Source organism: Augochlora pura, chromosome 5 (assembly GCF_028453695.1).
Source record: "Augochlora pura isolate Apur16 chromosome 5, APUR_v2.2.1, whole genome shotgun sequence".
Taxonomy (NCBI): Eukaryota; Metazoa; Arthropoda; class Insecta; order Hymenoptera; family Halictidae; genus Augochlora; species Augochlora pura.
In genome coordinates, this window is record NC_135776.1 from 10,765,497 (window position 1) to 10,786,694 (window position 21,198).

The following is a 21,198-nucleotide window of genomic DNA, read 5'->3' on the forward strand; positions in this document are numbered from 1 at the left end:
ACTTGGCCTATTTTACATTGCCCTGGTAATGTTTTTTGTTGTGATAATTAAGTATTCACAGAATTTTTAATCTAATATCTGGAGATATAACGCACACAGATCACAAGCAAGGATTACCAAATTCGTAAAACAAAGTTCAATTTTAGTTTATCTGAAAAATTGTCGATAGTTTGTATACTACAGATTGTATACTACAATATATTCTATAGACGTATTTATAAAATATAATAAAATTTCAATTCGTATTTTAAATAAAATTTTGAAGAATATAACTATAATTAAAATATTCAAAATCATTAATTAATGTATATTTCTTTTACTATTTATAGTTTATGTGCACAAGAATGGGGAGGATTTCAGTAACTAATCAGGATTTTAGCAGGTTATGGATAAAAAATAAATTTCCTTAGGAGGACATCTACTAATGTAGTCAATTTTAAATAATTTGAATTGATGATATAATGAAAAGTAAAAATATGTTTTAAGATCTTTGCATGCAAACGTGATAACTGCAGATGCTCAAAGGCGTACGTAAATACTTCAATTTGTGCTGTAGTTCTAAAAATTTCCACCAGAGTGCTTCATCGATGAAGCGGTTTCTCGCTGTTGAAAGTGTACAACGGAGGCCAAAAGTACGTTAGCGAGGGAGATGTCTCTTACGGCTTACTGAGCTACCATTGACTGGTGAGATATAATCATCCAGTAATAATTTGGATTTCGAAAATGCCTTCCACTATCCTCAAACTATTCATGAAGTTTTTTGAAATTTTTTTCCTCCATAAATTATTTTTTTAGATTGTCACCTCAAGTAGTTAATAACATTTACTTCCGTAAAGCTGACATTATTGGCAGGAATGGTTCTCCCACATCACATCAACATTAAAAAAAAAAAAAAAGAGGCCGCTCAGTCTTGAATATCTTGCAGAACTTTGCCCAACGCCATTTTGTCACCGGATCAATACTTTTATGTCGAGTTGTTTTTATTTCGCATAGCTTTTTCTCTCCATTTTATTTTTTTTTGCAGAGAGAATATATGAAGCGCATTTAAAATATCTTCCTTGTATTTTGTGATAAAAAAAATATCGGAGTAAAACATTGGTTGGTTCAGAGGGCAAGTGTGACAAGCCAAAAAGTTTGTTCAAGATTACATATTTGAGAGTTCAAGGTCATCGAAAGTTTTTTAAATGGAATGATGTAATTTTATCACCACTTTATAAGAGACGAAGTCAAGTCGTTCCAACGAACTCTGATGTTGTGATCTTCACAAGATCTTGAGTACGAAAAATTTATTCATCGTTATGAAATGAGAAGTTTCTGAGATCGCTATCGTTAATAACTCGTAAACAAAGCGACGGGATGGCATATGTGCTAAGAAAAAAATTACTGCAAATAACTTTAGTAATATCCATTTCCCAATCTTGAGCAACGTTTGGGACACCGCGTAGAGTTTTCTTATTTGGCACATCGATTTCTTATGGGTCTTACAGTATTTGCATCGAGAGTGAAATCATCTGCAGTGAGCGCTGCTACGTTATGTGCATACGTGACAATCACGCTTTTGTTCTCCACTCGTTTTTTCTTCTTCGACGGCGCAAATTATGCAACATGGTTAACGCGTTACTCTGTTTGTAATTTTATTTTCTTATTCTTCTCAAATCTGGATAAATTTTAAATATTCGACAATCTTGTATTCAATATTATTCCACCTCGTACTACATTATTAACATTATATTTTCAAATTTGTTAGTACATATAATTGATCTTGGTTCTGGATAATTTCTTGTTTGAACGAACAAGTAACTCTAACGATTTTTATATTCAACAGTTTAACATTACATTCACCAACTTATTAGTAAATGAAATTGCTGTTGGTCTGAATAGTTTCTTTGTTACATTTGACTATATCAAATATTTCGAAAATTCCAAGCTTTATATTCTCTATACAGGAGATACTTTTTCACAACTTCACCCGTTGTATAGGTTGTTTGCCGGCGCTGAGAAAAGTCAGAGTCATGCTCGCATATACGCCGTCAATTGATTACAGTAGCAAAAGTGACATTGTATGTCCTGGAAACTTTCTTGCTTTACATCAATTGCAGATTTCATAAAAATCTAGATTTGACGAAGTAATTGATACGAAGAATATTTAACTTACGCATGACTCAGTTTGAAATATTTTATTAATTAATGACCGTGTTAACCAATCTCCCTGCAGCTGACAATGAGTATTGAAATGTAATACTTTCTGAAATGCTATATTACTACTTACTATTTACGTTAGCTAAAAAGATAATTAAAATGATTGAAATCTATAAATATGTGTGTATATTATATATAGACATTAAAACAAAAATAATGCGTACTTCTATCGCTTGCTTATGATTTGTTCCACTTGGATTATAGTATATTACGTGCACATCTTTTCCATGGGTTTTAACATCGTGTAATCTATGAATTGTATTATTATGAATTATATTATAATGTTCTACTAATTCGCGTTTTCAATATTATAGTTGCCAAATGTCTCAACTATAAGAACAATCATAATCTGTTTTTTTCCAAATTGATCATTTTTGTTTAGATGCGGAGGAACAATTGGGGAGGATTTACATATGTTTGGAGATCTTGACATCTATTTCTGCTAAATACGTAGACAATTTTTAAAAAGAGAAAGAGAGAGAGAGAGAGAGAGAGAGAGAGAAAGAAAGAGATCGTATAAAAAAATTTTTCTATCAATTTTCTTCTGATATATAATTTAATTAATTTATTATTATTTATTTTAATTTAATATGGGTGAGAATTTTTTTTTAAATAAGGAACATACAGTAGTAGTAATGTCATTTGTTATATTATACTGATTTGTTATATTACAATGATTTGTTATATTGTCATGATTTCATCATGAAAACAAACTGTTTCCGAAATTACTGCAAGCGGGTGATCGTGAATGATGTATTCCATTAGAGGTAACGCCCTGTATATAATTAATAAACGAAAACCGGCTGACAATATTCTTAGAATCCTGAAATAACTTTGTTACATCATTCCGTTCAATTTGCGATCAAGCCAGACTTCGTCATGTCCGACAGTTGAATCATTCAATCTACAGGTAATTATGATTATGGTAATTGTATACCGTGTTTGATTTCTGCTGTGTAGTTTACCTGCTGTTGATAACCTTGCACGCAGTAGATAGAGATTGCAAATATTGGGTAAGATGGGGGATTGTAAAAACAGGAAGCGTGTTAGTCGTTTGAACCTAACTAAAGAGTTATCGTTGTTCATAATACTGGAGCATCGAGACTTAAACCTGAATTACTAAATATGCTCAGTATTTTCTTACAAAAGTATCTTTACAATCTCAATAATTGTGAAATAAAAAATCTTTTATTTTTACTGGTTTAGTTGTTGTAAATACTAAAATAAATGCGTGCCGAGGGTCTCAGCAGTTATATTAGATATTTTGATGGAATACTGTCGATATTCTTTGTTGGTATTCAATTGAATTGTTATATTTCTTTAGTGAATCGCGTAGATTCTGTTGCACGTTGTCACTCGGGAGTACGTGTTCGCCTTATAGTTGAGATGTAGTAAGCGCACTGTCGTTGCTCACATGCTCACACGTAACAGTTATACCGAGGTTATAAACAGGGAGAACTTGCAGATAGTTACCAGTGCGCTCCAGAGCGTTTCTCTGCTTGTTGTGTTGCGTAAGGTTGCAGTTAAATTTAGTGTATCAGGTAAAGTGTATCTTTGTTACATGGTATCACTACTATACATGGTGTTAAAAAATAGTAGTTAAAAAAGTGGACCCTTTCGACCGAAAATCGACTTTTAGTACGTTGGGATGTTTAATAACGTAAATAGAGAAATTAATTTAGAATGAACATTGAAGGATCTCAACACAAGATTAATTAGACTAGCATCAAAAAGAAATCCTTCGTAAGTACAAGTTTTATATCAACCTTCTTCGTCATACTGAGTTTTGTAGTAGATACAAGAGCAGACTACTTATAAAGCAGACTCCTCATAAATAATGTTTAAGAATTAGAAGGACGAATAAAAAACGCGTGTAAACAATACGAGATTAAGGAAAAATACTTGCAGAACGTACTTACGTCAATCAATGACCTACAGATGTAGAACTTTGCATTACAACAGAAGGAGAACTTGCTGTGGTAATGAAAGTTTGTATTAAATCTGCAATTTAGTTGTTCGTATTATTTATTTAGGGCAATGACGATTACTTACAAATAAAGCTACAGTGGAGGAAAAATATATGTGGATACTCCTTAAAACGTATTTTTAAAACTGGACTTGAATTTGTTTAAATGCTAGAAAACTAGTACCCGGTACAATGACTATATTACCTTTTTTAAGTGTTGCTATTACTCGGAATATAAACAAAAAAGAAGAACTCCAATTTTTAATTTTTATCTTCCCTTACAATAAGCATGCTAAAAATTTCGTGGAAATCTGTTAATGCAGGGTGAAATTACACGCGTTGAAAGATTTTAAAAAATACAGATTTTTGACAGTTACTGATCAAAAGTATCAAAAATAGGGAAAAGGCTGCGATGTTCGCGATCTTTAATTGTTTGCGATTCAAGTAAGCAAATAGTACATTAACTAATTACAGAAAATAAAACATATTTTGGTACACGTGTTTATGTGTACTAAAATACATGTGTTCACGCGTATTGTAGATCACTACCATTTTAAAGGATGTGTATATATATCTGCCCCGCCATTAAAAACAAACTTATCTAATTAATTTAATTGATTATATACACTTCCTACATTTCCTTCTAATACAATGTATTATCATACATATAAAATGGTTATATATATTTGTTAAAATATAAGATAATAATAGTAAAATGAATAGCATAATAAATAATTATGTTAACAATATTCACGATGTCATAATATCATACAGAAAATTAAGTTTACTGATTAATGTTTGAATACGTTTTTATCACGTGTTTACGCATAAAAAGATTAATATTATTTTAATCTTTTCAAACATGCATGAATAAATTATTAAATCGTAGAATTTCGTGTTTGTCACTGAATTCCTTTCCGACACACTGTGCGTTGCAGAAAAACTCTCGTTATCGAAACTTCTTAGATACTAGAAGTCGATTTTGTGTCTAAAAGGTTGATTTTTGGCCCCATGTTTATTCCACATTTTCTTATTACTTTTCGTGATTACTTAGGATCTTAAATCACTTAACACCTTGTATAATTCTTAATACTCGGTACAATCGATCTTCTTTTATGAATTTTTCGTATGGTCATATGAATTATGTATTGTCATCACACAGTGATGATAAAAATATATTATCCCATTTAAAAAAAGTTTGATCACCTTGAAACCTTAAAAGATATAACTTTGAAAAATGTATTCGCTCCTCATAATATTTTATGAGGTCATTAATTAGCACTCTTACACTATTAGCTTTTATTATATTTTTTACGTTAGAACTACTAAATAGAACATTTTGGTTGCTATTGGTTAGCAGAAAAATTCCTATTCGAGAAACCTTGACTGAAGCTGAGCATTAAACTGTAGCCACCAACTACCTATCAGAAAAAAGGATATAATCACAAAAGTGTATACTATATGCAGTGTACATAGCTGAAAATGAAAAATTGTATACTTCCACGAGAAATTGATATCTCGATATCTCAGCTTTTGCTGTGTCTATTGACATGTTTGGGGACTCTTTATACCCATTGAGTGATGTCTAACAATTGGAAAATTGGTAAAATCTAATACAATATGGCTTAAAAAAGTAAATCGCTATGAAAATTTTTTGCCATTTTGATCAAAGAAAACATATCTAAAGACAGCTAGCGATCCTGTCTCACGATCCTGTTACCACCTTACGGAAATCTAGATAAGTAATTATGTATAGTTTTGCGACGTAACGGTCACCTTCTTCGTGGCTGTACATTTATTATTAGAAGTGAACTTGTGCGTAGTACAGCAATTCTTTTGATAATCTCGATTCATTGTGTCTAGACATATGAGAAATAAAAATGCCTTCCATCTGTAGTAAGAAATGGGTACCATAAGGATTTCCTTCTTCCTTTAATTCTTACAGTGGACCATAGATAATATTTAATACTTATCAATTCTTTTAATAATTCTATTATTTCCTCTTGTAGCTAGTCATTGTTACCATAGATGCATACAATCTATAGTCTCATCATGACTTGTTCATTTTCCGTCAACTTGGAATTTAATTTTTCATAATTATGAAAATGGTGTAAGTCCATTTACAGCTCATAAATATATATTATTCTAGCTGAATTTCCGTAAAAGCAATTTATAAAATCAAATTACACATTTATAAATTAGTAGAAATATTGTCAAACTTGACATAATAAATTTATATTTTTGAATTGAGTAAAATGCTAATCTTTAATTTTCTCGAAATTAAAAAAGATAGATTTGCATCACTTTCAAAATAAACGGGGTCCATATTTCAGCCACGTGGGATTTCAAGGGACCCAAACAATAAACTCAGGTCACTCGAGACTGCCCAAACAGTCTGTACTTATCTGTCCCATTTATTCAGTATGTTGCGACACTCACTTTCGATCATTCTGCCTTTCATATTCAGAAAAACCCTTCATTATAGTTGCTGTATACCGGGTAAATTGGATAAGACACTGTTATAATTTCTAGCAGACGTTTATTTTAATCACGACGATAAGGCGCGTAATCTAACTGCTTAAAATAACTTTCGTATATTTAACAATCTGTCTAAAAACACGATTCTCTATAATGCCTGCATTTCATACATTGCTGATAACTTAGTAACGGAGCAAAGTGTTCGTATACTTTTCAAAATGCAAGCTGGACCAAATGACTTTAATTTTGTTAATAATAAAGGGATTAGTTCAAAATAATTCTTTTTAATTTTGCTATTACCTGGTATGTGAAGAAATGCTAAAAAACATTAGGTTTTTTACTATTTATCTGAGCCTCTAACGAAAATTTAAAAAATGCATTTTGTAAATAGATCTCGATAACTTATGTGTCTGTTAAAAATTAAATTTTTCAAAAATTATTCAAAATCGATTTTTTCCAAATTCAACCTTTTTGGATCGAATAGAATAAGGAAAGTTTGAAGGAAACTGAAGTTTAAAAGTTTAAAAGTTTGAAAAATATAATAACTTTTTGTGCGGTTAGAAGACAACAGGATTTTAGATTCTCAAAATATTAAAGCACGCATATGCAAATCAATTTAAATGAAAGATTTATTATAAAATTATTCATCTTCATTTTCAGTTTCAGAATTAGAAATAAATCTGGCTCTTTTTTGGTAGGAAATTATAATGAGGAAATGGAGGAGGCTTTCTCCTCTATTTCAATTACGTTATCACATATGTAGTTCCATATCCGTTGCATTTGGCTCAATATCCGATTGATCTTCTCACACTTCTATTAGTTTTTTTTCGTTACTTTTTTTAGTAATTTTTTGCAATTGAAACATATTACAAACAAATATGATAATTATCTTAGTAGACTAAACTTTTGTTGCAAAAAATTGATTTTATAAAATTATATTATTTAACTAAAAATGCTCAGTTTATGCGCAATGAAATTGAAATGATAAAAGCGGTGGCTAGATAAGGCCTACAATTTGGCACCAGTTAACTAATAACTGATAAGAACATTCTATAATAGACAATGAACATGAAAAAAGTTTTATTGTAATATTCTGTCAATATAAAATAAGATTCGTATAAGTTTATTTTTTTTATCGTTGCATAACTATAGCACCGCGTCATTAAAGATACAGTTATTTAGAAATATATTTCATAATAAGTTTTTCAAAATTAGAAAACTATAGACTAGAATAATTGATAGAAAAATACCGAAACTGAGAACACGACTACTCGACAACTCCTCGACTTTCAGAAGAACTCGGCCGTCCCTTCCAATAGACAAAAATCGTTAGCCGATCTTAATTGTTTAAACTGTTGCCATTGCAACGACGGATGTCGTTCGCTTTCTTTGATGTCGCACCTCTTGTCTTAAAAGCTACATTGTCTTTACAATCTAACGTTCTCCTTACATTTGCGAGATTACAGTTATGTGTTAATGATTTGTAGGTCCAACTTTTTTTGTTACGTCTTGAAAAATACGATTTAACACATGTACTTTCAATGAGGTTTTAAAAGGTTTTCTTCCTTTCTTGCTTCTTTGCTTTCTGGCCGCAATCATCGCAATTTTTATTTTTACAACGTTTTGAAACTGTCGATTTTATGTATAAACGTTCTTTACAATTGTGCTCCAGACGTTTTCCATTAGACTTTGTTCGGGGTAACGCGTTGACCATTTGATAACATTCATTCTGTTTGTCTCAAATCATGTCATCGTTCTGCGAGTAATGTATATGGCCGCGTTATCTTGTTGGAACGTTCACATCACAGTACTGTTTTCGTTAATGATCGGCAATAAATTGTTCTGCAATATGCTGATAAATTCTGCACTGTCTATTCGTTCAAAAGGGACACTCAGTTTCAACATGCCATTTATGCAAATAAATCCATTCAGATTGGATGGTTTTTTGTCTGAAAATATTACCTGATTATCAATAAAAGTAGTTGAATTTATCTAAATTTAAAACAGTTCAATATCTAACATTAATTTACGTATTTCTAATCTCGATGTACATATGTTTGCTCGAACGTAGACGTCTCACAACTTTATGGTGTGATAAAAATTTAGATGTTGTCTTCGACCTTTGCCTTACAATATTACGATTTGCCATTAGTACTTTATGTACCACCTATCGAGAGACATTAAGATTTAAAACATTTTTAATTTTACAATTAATTATCCGTTCGGCGCGGAGACTTAATTTTATGTTCGGTTTACCTTTTTTATTTTGACGATAATTAGCTGGGTCAGTTGACAAATATCCGCCTGCATGACGAAAGTTCGTCATTTCGCAAACAAAACATCAATAGAGAAATGACGAAAATTTCTCATTTAGTATTACAGAAAATAATTGATTCTTGTTCTTTTAGTTCTAAATAAATGAAATACTAATTCTTACGAAACAGAGATAATTTTAACCAAAGATGGAATAATTATAATCATCACTGAAAAATGTATGATTTTCAACAAGTTATGTTGGCATAGTAACGATGGGGCTATAGTAATGTAACAAATAAATACCAGAATTCCGACTGTTTTATGTATTATGTAGGAGCAACTTCGTAGATATTTACATGAAACTCATTATCCATTCTACATTTTCACCTTGTATAACCGAATTTTTTGCATTCCTATCCAGAAGTCTGAAGTATACAAAAATAAGAATGGTGTTATAGTTATGCTCCTCAATGTACACTGTCGGACAAAATGATAGCACACCGGTATTATTTCCACAATTTAAATATTACAGTAATAATATTGAATGTATCATATATTGTACCTAAACAGTATGTCTTAAAAGCGAAGTAAACAACGTCGAAATTAGGTGTAGTTGTTTACAATGCAATTTTCTAGAAAAAGTAGGTTTGAGGACGCGGCGGAAAGATAGCACACTTATTATTTTCATAATAATTCTCAGTGTTTGGCGAGTTTTCTGCGAGTGTACACATATCATTTCGTTCAGTATAACTAAATTTCGGGTAATTCGTTTATTTTGAAGTGTTTGTCATTATGGGGCGAGGAAAAAGATTAAGTAAAGAAGAAATTCACACAATTCTTGCTTTAAGAGAACAAAACTTTTCTATATCAAAAATTGCGTTAGCTGTAAAAAGAAGTCGGAAAGTAATTTATAATTTATTAGGGAACGTTAATAATTATGGTCGAAAGAAAAGTACTGGTCGACCATCAACATTAACTAATCGTGAAAAGAGAACAATTCTTCGAGCCGCATCAAATTCGTGCCTCACAGCAAGGCAAATTGTTGCTGAAACTGGCATCAAGACCAATGTCAGAAATGTGCGTTGTGTAATTCAAACGTGTGAACACCTTACACGGAAAAAGATGCAAAGAAAACCGCCACTAACAACACGCCACAAATTGGATCGTTTAAACTTTGCGAAGAAGCACATTCAGTGGAAGAAAAGGTGGCAAGTTGTAATATTTTCCGACGAAAAAAGATTTAATTTAGATGGTCCAGATGGTTACAGTTATTATTTCCATGATATTAGAAAGGAAGAATTATCACAAATTCGTCGTCAAATGGGTGGAGGCAGTACAATGGTATGGGCCGGAATTGGCTATAATGGACGGACTGATATACAATTTATTGACTGTCGGCTGAATGCCGCAGGATATAAAAAACTAATTGAAGAACAGATTAAGAAGCATGCCAATCGTATTGGTGGAGTAAATTATATTTTTCAACAAGATAACGCCTCCATTTATAAGGCAAGAATTGTAAAATCCTTTCTTGCATCCGAAAATATATCCGTACTAGATTGGCCTGCAAGGCCGCCTGACTTAAACATTATGGAAAATTGTTGGGGGGAACTTTCTCGAGCTGTTTACGCTGGCAATCGCCAATTTAATACGCTTCATGAGTTAAAAAACTGCATTAGACGAGAATGGGATAAACTTCCACAAAGCGTAATAAAAACATTATATAAATCATTACCCAATCGAATGGTGGAAGTTATACAAAATAATGGAGGTTCAACCCATTATTAAGTATCTACGCAATGCAGATTTAATTGTTATTTATTTCAAAAAATTCATTTTTCTACCAAGTCACTTCAAGTGTGCTATCTTTTCGCCGACCATAGATATGAGAATTATATGAAGAAGCAAAAAGAACAATTATTATTTACATTTATTATTTTATTGTTACCTTTCTTAAGGAAAATGTACATGAATATCATCAAATGATTGTATTATTTTGAGTGTAAATATAGAAATTTCAAAAATTTCCTGTTGTGCTATCTTTTTGTCCGACAGTAGGCTTGTGTAAGGTAGCCGAGCCAGTGAGAGGAACCGGTCTTCGACCGGGGCATGACGAAAGAGAGAATTACACTGAGGCTTCATGTCGCGTTCAACGCAACGAAGAAATTACGGAGCGTAAACATTTCGAATTCTTTTTACTACCTAATGATTATTTTAAGAAAAATATAATACAAAATATATTAAAATATATCATATAATATAAAATATGAAATATAAGGAAAATAATTATAATTTTAAGAAAAATACTGTTCATTCTTATTTTAGAATGTTTCAAGAATATTTATGAAATTTGTATGCGATGTGTACAATGAATATTCACGATAAGTAACCCCATCGAATTGCATAAATGATATTTTAATTTGAGTAATTCTGTATCCGAACGGAATTTACGATGCGCAAAGCTAATATAACACATTGCGTACGGCGCATTTTTACGCTCTCGAAAAGTTGACATTCATTTTTTTTTGCTAACCATTTGTTAAGAGGATACGCAAGACTTCGTTACCCTGGTAACGTAACAAGAAAATCTATATTTAGTTCCTTAAATCGTCGATTGAGTCGAAAAAACCGGAAAACGAGATATCCCGTTGTTAAGGCGAGAGTTTTAGAAATGACTTTATGGTATGGCCGACCACCTGTGAGTTTTTCAGCAGTTCATTTAGGGTTATTGCAGTCTCTTTAGCGGACCAGCCCGCAGCCAACATGTGGCACATAAAATCAAATAGATTTCAGGATAATGAAGGTAATGCCATTATTTAGTCTCACAGGTCCAGGAAGCCCTGCCATAAAGTCCCAAGATTAAGGAAAAAGGGAATCAGCCGCCAGGTATCGGTATCGGCGATCCTGGCCAGCTGGAATTTCCACGCGTACGCAAATGTTAAAGAACAGTTTAAACGTTAAAGGCTACGTTTTTTTAAGAATCGTAAAGAATATCATTTAGTAGTAAAGTAACCTATCTAGTCAAGGACGCATTTACGGCTCGGAAATGTGAGTCATGCTTCACGATGCTGGTGCGCTGATCTGGTACAATGTACAGTTAATCGACCTCAGGGCGATGGCCATTCCGAGCAAGAGATACGATTGGCGGGACATGAGGTATGAATGGTATGGTCAACATGGAGTTCACTTTTACTGCACTGTCACCACTAATCATTTAATTAATCACTGATAATTCCAAGTTTCCACCCTCGTGGAACTTGGTTCTGATCTCCGTAGCACAGAGAACATGAGGGAATCTTCCCAATCCATTCATGTATGCTCGAGGACAAAAGCAATGAGAAACTCTGATTGACCGATCATTTAGGAGAAAATTCCAATGATAGTATGTATAACAGAAAATTTCTCACAGTCGTGAAGAAAGATGATTCCTTCCTTCCTATTGCGGCAAAACAAAACAGATATCTGTTTCACCGGAAGCTGTTAAAGAGCAAATATCCTTGATAGACACGAAGTCAAGACACGATCTTTAAAATACTCCGCGCGATTGTACTTGACCTGCACTCCTTGACTTACCTTTGCTCCAACATCACGAACTATAAACAGAATCGTTGCTACGTCTCGCTGTCGTTCCTCTTCTGGAGCATGCTAAGTACATTAACTGACAATTCCAAGTAGATCACGTGATAGAATCTCGTTGCCATTTGTGCGAACTCAGTAAACTGAGAATTTCAAGGCACTCTGATTGACCGAACAATTAGGAGTGACCTCTAAGAATAGTGTTAGTCTAGAATTTCCACGTTAGTATCTCCACGATGTTCGCACTTCTGACGCATACGTTGACTTATCGCCTCTTTTACATATTTTGCATATTGCATACTTTTGCATATACTTCTGCGTATCTCTAGTAATAAGATATATTACTTTCGCATTATTTTATTTAGATAATGAAGATTAACTGCGGTCGAAACAAGTGTTCATTTATTTCTCGATTGTCGAAACCTTCATAAAAAAAGACGCAGTATGCAAAGGCATCGACCCGTGCCAGATGCGAACCCGGGTAAAAGTTGTAGAATTCTAGAACTGTGAGTCCAGGTCCATTTTTTAGTAGCATTTGATTTTTAGTTGCATTCTGAATTTCTCCAGGTTAAGATGGCGACTGGAAATTATCAGGTGATTTTTGTACATATAGCTATTGAATCGTGTCAGGAGTACTTCTGAATTTTGTTAATATGCGTGGAGAACGTTGGAAATCATGCTGAGACAGTGTAGAAATTACAGGAAGAATGTTCCGAAGTGCAAACACTTTCAAATTTTTAAAAATTTTAAATTTGAATTAAAAATTTTTATTCGTGAGACATTGTCTTTGCAGTCCAAAGGCGCGATCATTGAAGTTGTAGAAGGGGAGAACACGCTATCGGATATTTTCACAACTTGGACACTAAAAGTGAATTCCGCGTTAATCATACCATTCATACGAGTACATTCAACTCGTACCTGAGTTTTCTCCGATAGTATTCTTGTTCGATAAGGTCATCGACCGGGGATCAGCTGAACATTGGGCCAGGCCAGTGCACTAATATCGTGCATCGTAACTCACATTTCAGATTAGCAAATGCATTTTTGACTAAATGGGTTAGTTGACTACTAATGATATTCTATACGATTCTTAAAAAAAACATATCCTTGCCATTCTTTTACGCGATTATTTGTTATTAAATTAGCTTTTTGAATCGATCGTTAAATTCCGTTCGGATATGGAATTATATAAGTTAAAATACCATTTATGTATGTCGATGGGGTTACTTATTGTGAATATTCACTGTACACATCGCATACATTTTCATATTTTTGATAATATTCTCGAGACATTCTGAAATACGAATGAACAGCATTTTTCTTAAAATTATCATTATTAGGTAGTAAAAGGAATTCTAAATGATCACGCTTCGTGACTTCTTCATTGCTCTGAACGTGACATGAAGCCTCAGTATTTACTATCAATGATGTTCTTTACATTACTTATGTAAACATACCCAACTTTCTCCTTAACGCAATTATTGATTATTAAATTAGCTTTGCAAATTATTCGTTTGCATGTGTTGTATACTATATTTATACTTATACTTATCTGTTTGGACACGGAATTATTAAAAGAAAAATATCTTTTGTATTGTTTGTCGTACTTGCTTATTCTTAACACATGTTCCTCCAGTAATTTTTTGCACCGGCATTCACAATATGTCAGCATTTTTTTAACGCTATCTATAGAAATAAGATGGTATATATAAAAACAAGGTAATTTGTTCCATCTTTGATTAAAATCATCTCTGTTTGATAGGAATTAGAATTTAATTTATTTAGAATTAAAAGAACAAGAATGAATTATTTTCTGTAACATACAAATGACGAATTTTCGTCATGCGGACGAATATGTATTAATCTCTACTGTAAACGGTTTAATTAATCATTGAACTGGTTGTAAAATTAATCAAATTTTGTCAGATTTGCGATCCTCATATTGGAATGTAGGTCTAATGTATCAAATTCAAAATGCGGTGAACCAGTACATCTACAAAAGCATATTAGAAAATAATCTACTAAATGCAGTTAATAACTCGCTGGCATTCGGCGAAGAGCGTCAAAAATTGGGCCAATGCTGAATCATTTTTAAACGATAGCCCTCAAAGCCAAGATTTAAATCTTGTCTAAAAGGACTGAGCATATCTAGAAATGAAACTGGCAAACGAATATAGTACTTGATTGCAGGAACGATGGTACTCAATTACTTTAGATTACTGCGAAATATTTTTAAGTACACCTAACTGGATGCATGGCCGCCGTCGCTCGCTTACCTCATCTCAGCAGTAACTTTGCGGAACCAAAACCTAAAGTACTGTCCATGATTGGGTTCTAATTTTTGTATATATGGTGTTACATTTTTTTAAAGAATGTTTTCATGAAACATCTTTGCCATTGTTACATTTATTGCTACTACATCTGAATAATTTGTAGAGCAGAAACAGCTCTATCGAATAAATATTATACACTTTGTCAAACAGCAACAAATCATTGTAATTAGAAGAAAATAGAAAAACGCTACGAACTTATTCCCCAACCCAATATATATATAAGCACATATACATATATTAATAATCAACAATTAGCAGGAACTTTTATACTTTTTCTAAAACGAGTTTCAACTTTTTAATATTTTTAGTTTTCATATTATACCTCGGTGTACTTAAAATAAAATTATTTTATAAATATTAAATGTAGTGAAAATTAGTCGAATTATGGAGCATTTGAAAAATTATGAAGTACGTAAATTATGGAACAGTGTCGTTTAGTTTGAATTACTTATCTGGTAGAGCATGAAATTACAAGTTTCAAATAATTTTTGTAATTTTTTAAAATTGTTACAATACGATGACCGTATACATGTATAAAAAAAATACAAATCAGTTCAACTCGATTCGATAGGTAGATTTAAAGACAACATTTCTGAAGTGCAACATCTTTTTATAGAAATTAGACAAAATGAGAATGATTAATGCATAATATTTACTTCATTAAAAGCGATACTGTGTACATTCGTTCCTTTTTTATGTTGCAGTTCGTTATTAAATTTTTTCTCGCCTGCGAGGAGATTAAAGAAGCTAGTCAAAAATGACTGGCATCGAAATTTTGTGTGGTATCGTGGTGGTGCTACTGCTACTTTACTACTATTCCACCTCCACTCATAACTTCTGGAAGAAACGCGGTGTTCCTGGGCCAGAACCCATACCATTTTTTGGTAACACCGTTGCAGTGTTGTTCTCCAGGTTGTCGATGGGTCAATATATGCGCGAAATATACGCAAAATATAAATCCGAACCTATGGTTGGCGTATTTATAAGAAGAAGCCCGTTGTTGATTTTAAATGATCCTGAATTAATCAAGACAGTCCTGATCAAGGACTTCACAAAATTTTCAGACCGTGGAATGACTGTTAATGAGCAGGTGGGTACTCAAGTTTAATTAATATAACAATTTGGTTATCACGCTAGTTATTACAATGCTTGAAACTTGCAAACACGCTTCACAAAAATGTCACTTTAATGCAGGAAAGTGACATTTCTCACTATAAACTTCATCCTTTACAAAAATTTCCTTCGAGACATAGTTAACGAGATATTAACGAAAAACATTGAGCAATGAGAGGCGACCGCTTCTGACGTGAAGCGGTCGAGCCAACGAACGGCATTGGGCTTCGTCCGTGCGTTGGCTCCACCGCCTATCGCCAAGCAAGCTCGCTTCTTATTGGTTAGTGTTTTTTGTTAATAACATATTAGCGATACCTCGGAGAAAATTTTTGTAAAGGAGAAAGCTACATCAAATGATCTGAGGTACCTCCCACTTCCGGATTGTTAGACATTTTTTATACGCTCTATATAATGCGATGAAGAGACTGACAGTGAAACTTTGAAACGTCGAAGAAGGAAAAGAAGACTCACTCTTGGAACTATATGGTTTTCTTCTTAGTAATCTTTTAAATGGATTAGATTTCTAAAACATTGAATTTACATTATGTAATACACGTGAAGCGTGTGCAAATCAAAAGAGGTACAGTACAGCCTACAATTACAGTTGCATAGGGTATCCCAAAAATGTCTCACAATCAAAAAATGGGGAGTATGTGAGGTCATTTGAAGTAGCTTTTTCCTTTACAAAAAATTTCTCCGAGGTATCGCTAATATGTTATTAACAAAACACACTGACCAATAATAGCTGTCTTGCACAAGTCGAGCTCACCTCCCATTGGTCACTGGTTTTCGTTGATAACTCATAAACGAACCTACGGATTACATTTGTACTAAGAAAAAAGTTACTTCAAATGACTTTGCATTTCCCTCATTTCCCGATTGTAAATAACTTGGAGACACCCTAAATTTAATTCACGTGATTTCTTAGCCAGACATTGCGTGAGGTATTTAACCCACGTGGCGTTCAATGCGTACCTTATTTGTTCTACATCTAATGTCAATATCGGCGATGAAAATACTTTAAAACTGTCATTAAATACTTGATTTTTTTCAACGCAGGCGGAACCACTTTCACAGCACTTGTTTGCTCTAGAGCCAGAAAGATGGCGACCGTTGAGAACAAGACTGTCACCAGTATTTACGTCTGGCAAACTGAAGGAAATGTTTTTTATGATTATCGATTGCGCTAATAATCTTGAGTCACATTTGGAAAAGGTGGCAGTAAAAGGTGAGCCCATCGATTGCCGAGAGTTGGCAGCTAGATACACTACGGATGTCATTGGTAGCTGCGCCTTTGGAATTAACATGAATTGTATGTCGGGCGAGGAATCGGCATTCCGTAAAGTGGGAAAAGAATTCTTCTCTACCTCAATTACGCGATTACTAAGATTTAGAATACGAGACATGGCGCCGCAGTTGTACACCTTGCTTTCCTACATACTACCGCGTCCCTATGGAACCGATTTCTTTATCGACAGTGTTCTGAACGTGATAGAGTACAGAAAGAAGAATAATATCGTCAGAAACGATTTCATCAACACATTGATGGACATCCGGGCTCATCCTGAGAAGCTGGGTAACATCGGTACGTATGCAATATTAATAACATTGTTAATGATATTATGCAATGTTCTATTGTTGACCGTACACCTCTAAACGATATAGCAAGTATAATGGTAAATTTTCATATAAAACTTTTCTATGGAAATTTCGTTGCACAAACTAATACGGAACTTCAATTTTTTTCTAGAATTAACGGATTCTCTACTCACAGCGCAAGCATTCGTTTTCTTTATTGCTGGTTTTGAAACATCGTCATCAACAATCAGTAATGCACTTTACGAATTGGCATTGAATCAGGATATACAAGACAAGTTGCGGGAAGAGATCAACGAACATCACGAGATTAATAACGGAGAATGGCACTATGAAAATATAAAGGCGATGCCAATTTTAGACGGCGTATTTAAAGGTGCGTATCGCAACAGAATGTTTAACAGAATTTTTCAATAACGCCATATTAAAATCTTTCAATTGCTGTGTTGTGTTCGTCTGGTAAAAATTGTGTTAATATAAACGCTACAAAAGTTCATTTTATTATTTATTTTATTTATTAATTTATCCATTTTATTTATTCATTTTATATATTTAGTTTATATATTTACTTCATACATTTACTTCATATATTTACAGTAAATTGTTCTTAAAAATAACATTTAAGATAATAAGTAATAATAAGTTCACACTGCAGACATACAACTGTATGGCCAAAATTTATAAATGTCAATAATGCTGTAATTAATTTCCTATTACGTTCATCGTTACAGAAACGCTGAGAATGTACCCAGCAGTGCCATTTATTACTAGAAAGTCAGTCGATGACTACACTTTTGAAGACTTCAAATTTTCGATCCCGAAAGGTGTATATGTGTTTACACCCGTGTATGGAATACATTATGATCCAGATTTTTATCCAAATCCTGAAGTTTTTGATATTACTCGATTCACGCCTGAGGCAGAGGCAAAAAGGCACCCAATGAACTATTTACCATTCGGTGATGGCCCAAGGAATTGCATTGGTACGTAAGACGTGCGGACGTAACAGAAAGTTAGTTTCTTATTTAAAATTTTCCACGTACTCAATGTATTCTACTGATGATTACAGAAGTAGTGTTTGATAGTTTCGGTGATCTCAAAACTCTCATGTAATTGTGGTTTAGAATTTATCAGGTTAAGCAAAATTTTAAATCGAAGAAGTGTGAGTAGATCACGTGCATTAATTCGAATTAAAGATTAAAAATCATAAATTAGAACTAAATTATTTGAGTTAATATAGTTTTCAATAAATTAATTAATTAAAAAATTAATTTTTAAACATTAATTTCAAAATTCGATATCTTTTCGCAGCTATCTTTTTTCATTAATAACTTGTTAACAAAGCCGCGGATTGCATTTCGGCAAAGGAAAAGGTTACTTAATATGACCTCAGGAACCCTCCATTTCCCGATGTTAACATAATTACGGATCACCCTGTATATATAAATGTCGAAAAAGAAAGTAAAATAAACCATAGTTGGAAATTAACCAATCTATTAGAAATAAATCTTGACATAACTTATAATAGACGAATACTAAGGAAATGTTCTTATGTCATTCTTGTAACTGTCGAAAAAGCAGAAATTGCTATCAAAATCTCGCTTAGATTTTCTAAGTAAATATCGAAATTGATATGACCATATGGAAGTGTATTAGAAATGTAATTGACAAATACGATTAAAAGAATACCAGTCAAAGAAAAAATTATTTCAACAAAAGTCATCTTTTCTGAAAGTTATCTCTTATAAAAAATAATGCAAAAGAAGGTTAAATTTTAGTGTGTATAATGGTATACATGTTCATATTTTTCAATGTAGTAAAAAGTAAAATATTACAATTCGCAAACTATATATTAGCAAATTAAAATGGTAATCATTTCTCAAGTTGAGATAAATGTAAAATCAGGTACAGTAAAAAACGATGGAAATTCATATTACTAGTAGAGCTTTAATATTTTAATGTCATAGTTTACTATTAAATGGAACGACAATTAATTAATAATCTGTATTTGTTCACAGGTGCACGATTTGCAATTTTCCAAACGAAAATTGGGCTTATAAAGGTAATTCGTAATTACAAAGTTGATGTCTGTGAGAAAACTACTATCCCATATGAAGTTAATCGGCGCGCCTTTTTATTAGCTCCAGAACATCCTATCACTTTGAAAATATTAAAAGTTGAAAACTAAAACAATGTTTTGTTATTTAATATTTAGATGGCAGGCATTTCAAGTGTTTCCTAAAACGCAAGAAATAACTGTGATATATTAGAATACTAACAGATCAAAGTTAATTCACAGTAACTATTATGATGATTAACAACTTATGTTCCATCTTAAACTATAAACGTGAATCTTTAGAGAGTAACAGATTTTCTAGCACATAATAATTTCGTAAAATTGCTAAAATATGCTTGTAACATATTTCAGCAGCTGTGCCTTCGACTTGTACATACTTACTTAATAACTTTAATTACGCGAAGAATGTTTCTTATCGATTAGATTGTGAGAGATTAAATTCTCATGAAAACTCCGTTTACAGTTTGAGGAATTAAACATTCAAACTACCGTATTGTAAATATTATAAGAAACTAAGTGTACCATTATTAGTAAGTCTGTAAATTAAAATTTTCCGCGAAGTGTCATTATGCGAAATGAACAAAGAATACGAAAAATTAGTTTGTTTATTCCTGCATATACATACAGTCGTATATCTGTACTGGCAGAAGTCGAAAAATTGGAAATCAGGCCATGTGCCTTATAATTTCGTCGAACACGTTAATTTATTCTTACAATTTGTACTATAAAATTTTTAGTTAGACATAAGATACTGTACATTTACCTTGGTAATACGATATGTAAAGTACATAGTACATAAATAAAGCGTATATTTTCTACATTTTGAAATATTGTTGAGATTATACTAGACCGTTTATTCAACTTTTAATATACAGGGCGTCCCAAAAATCACTTGCAATCGGAAAATGACGGATTCCCGAGGTAATTTCAGGTATCTTTTTCCTTAGCGTAAATGTTATTCGCTTCTTTCTTTACGAGTTATTAACCCTTTCGCTACGGCGAATCAGTCCGCCGTTGCGCCACTCCTGAACGGGTCCTCCCGCCGAATGTGTGCACATTGCTATTCAAATCAATTCTCAATCTATCCAAGTTGCACGCCAGTTGCAATTCTCTTGATGCCATTTTGTGAAGGGCACAACCTAAACACATTATTGAAATGATAGTAACTTATAATACTTATAAGAAATGAGGATATTTTTAGACAGCAGGTGGACGTACCAATACGAAGCTTCACTGAAATTCTTTATCCTAAACTTAGTACTTTCGATTTTCTATCCTTTTATGACATGTAACACAATAGTAATCGAAAAATGCAGGTATAACGAATATAATTTGAGCGGTGTGTCGTTTATTTGACTCGTCAAAAGATTCACGCATCAGTCGCAAGAGGCTGTGCTATTCAAAAATTAGACCGTGATTTTACCGGTATGTCGGATATATCCGGCGTTCGGCTCCGCGAGTTTTCATATGGATGACGGATATATCCGTCGTTCGGCTCTGCGAGTTTCCATGTGGATGACGGATATACCCGTCGTTCGGAGCGAAAGGGTTAACGAAAAAAACTGACCAATGAGAGAGAGAGAGAGAGAGAGAGAGAGAGAGAG

At 32.9% G+C, this 21,198-nt stretch overlaps 1 protein-coding gene across 2 annotated transcripts; it reads left to right on the forward strand.

Moving 5' to 3' along the window:
• The first annotated feature begins 3,599 nt into the window (after window positions 1-3,599).
• LOC144470386 (cytochrome P450 6A1-like) lies at window positions 3,600-20,414 on the forward strand. 2 transcript variants are annotated; one of them, XM_078181445.1, is made up of 6 exons: window positions 3,600-3,740; window positions 15,513-15,898; window positions 16,981-17,506; window positions 17,672-17,893; window positions 18,249-18,500; window positions 19,536-20,414. In XM_078181445.1, exons 2-6 carry the CDS (start codon window positions 15,566-15,568, stop codon window positions 19,703-19,705), a joined length of 1,503 nt encoding a protein of 500 aa, XP_078037571.1. In that variant the 5' UTR covers window positions 3,600-3,740; window positions 15,513-15,565; the 3' UTR covers window positions 19,706-20,414. The 2 variants fall into 2 exon arrangements, with proteins under 2 accessions (XP_078037571.1, XP_078037570.1); XM_078181444.1 differs by having other exon boundaries at window positions 3,666-3,942.
• The last annotated feature ends 784 nt before the right edge of the window (window positions 20,415-21,198 follow it).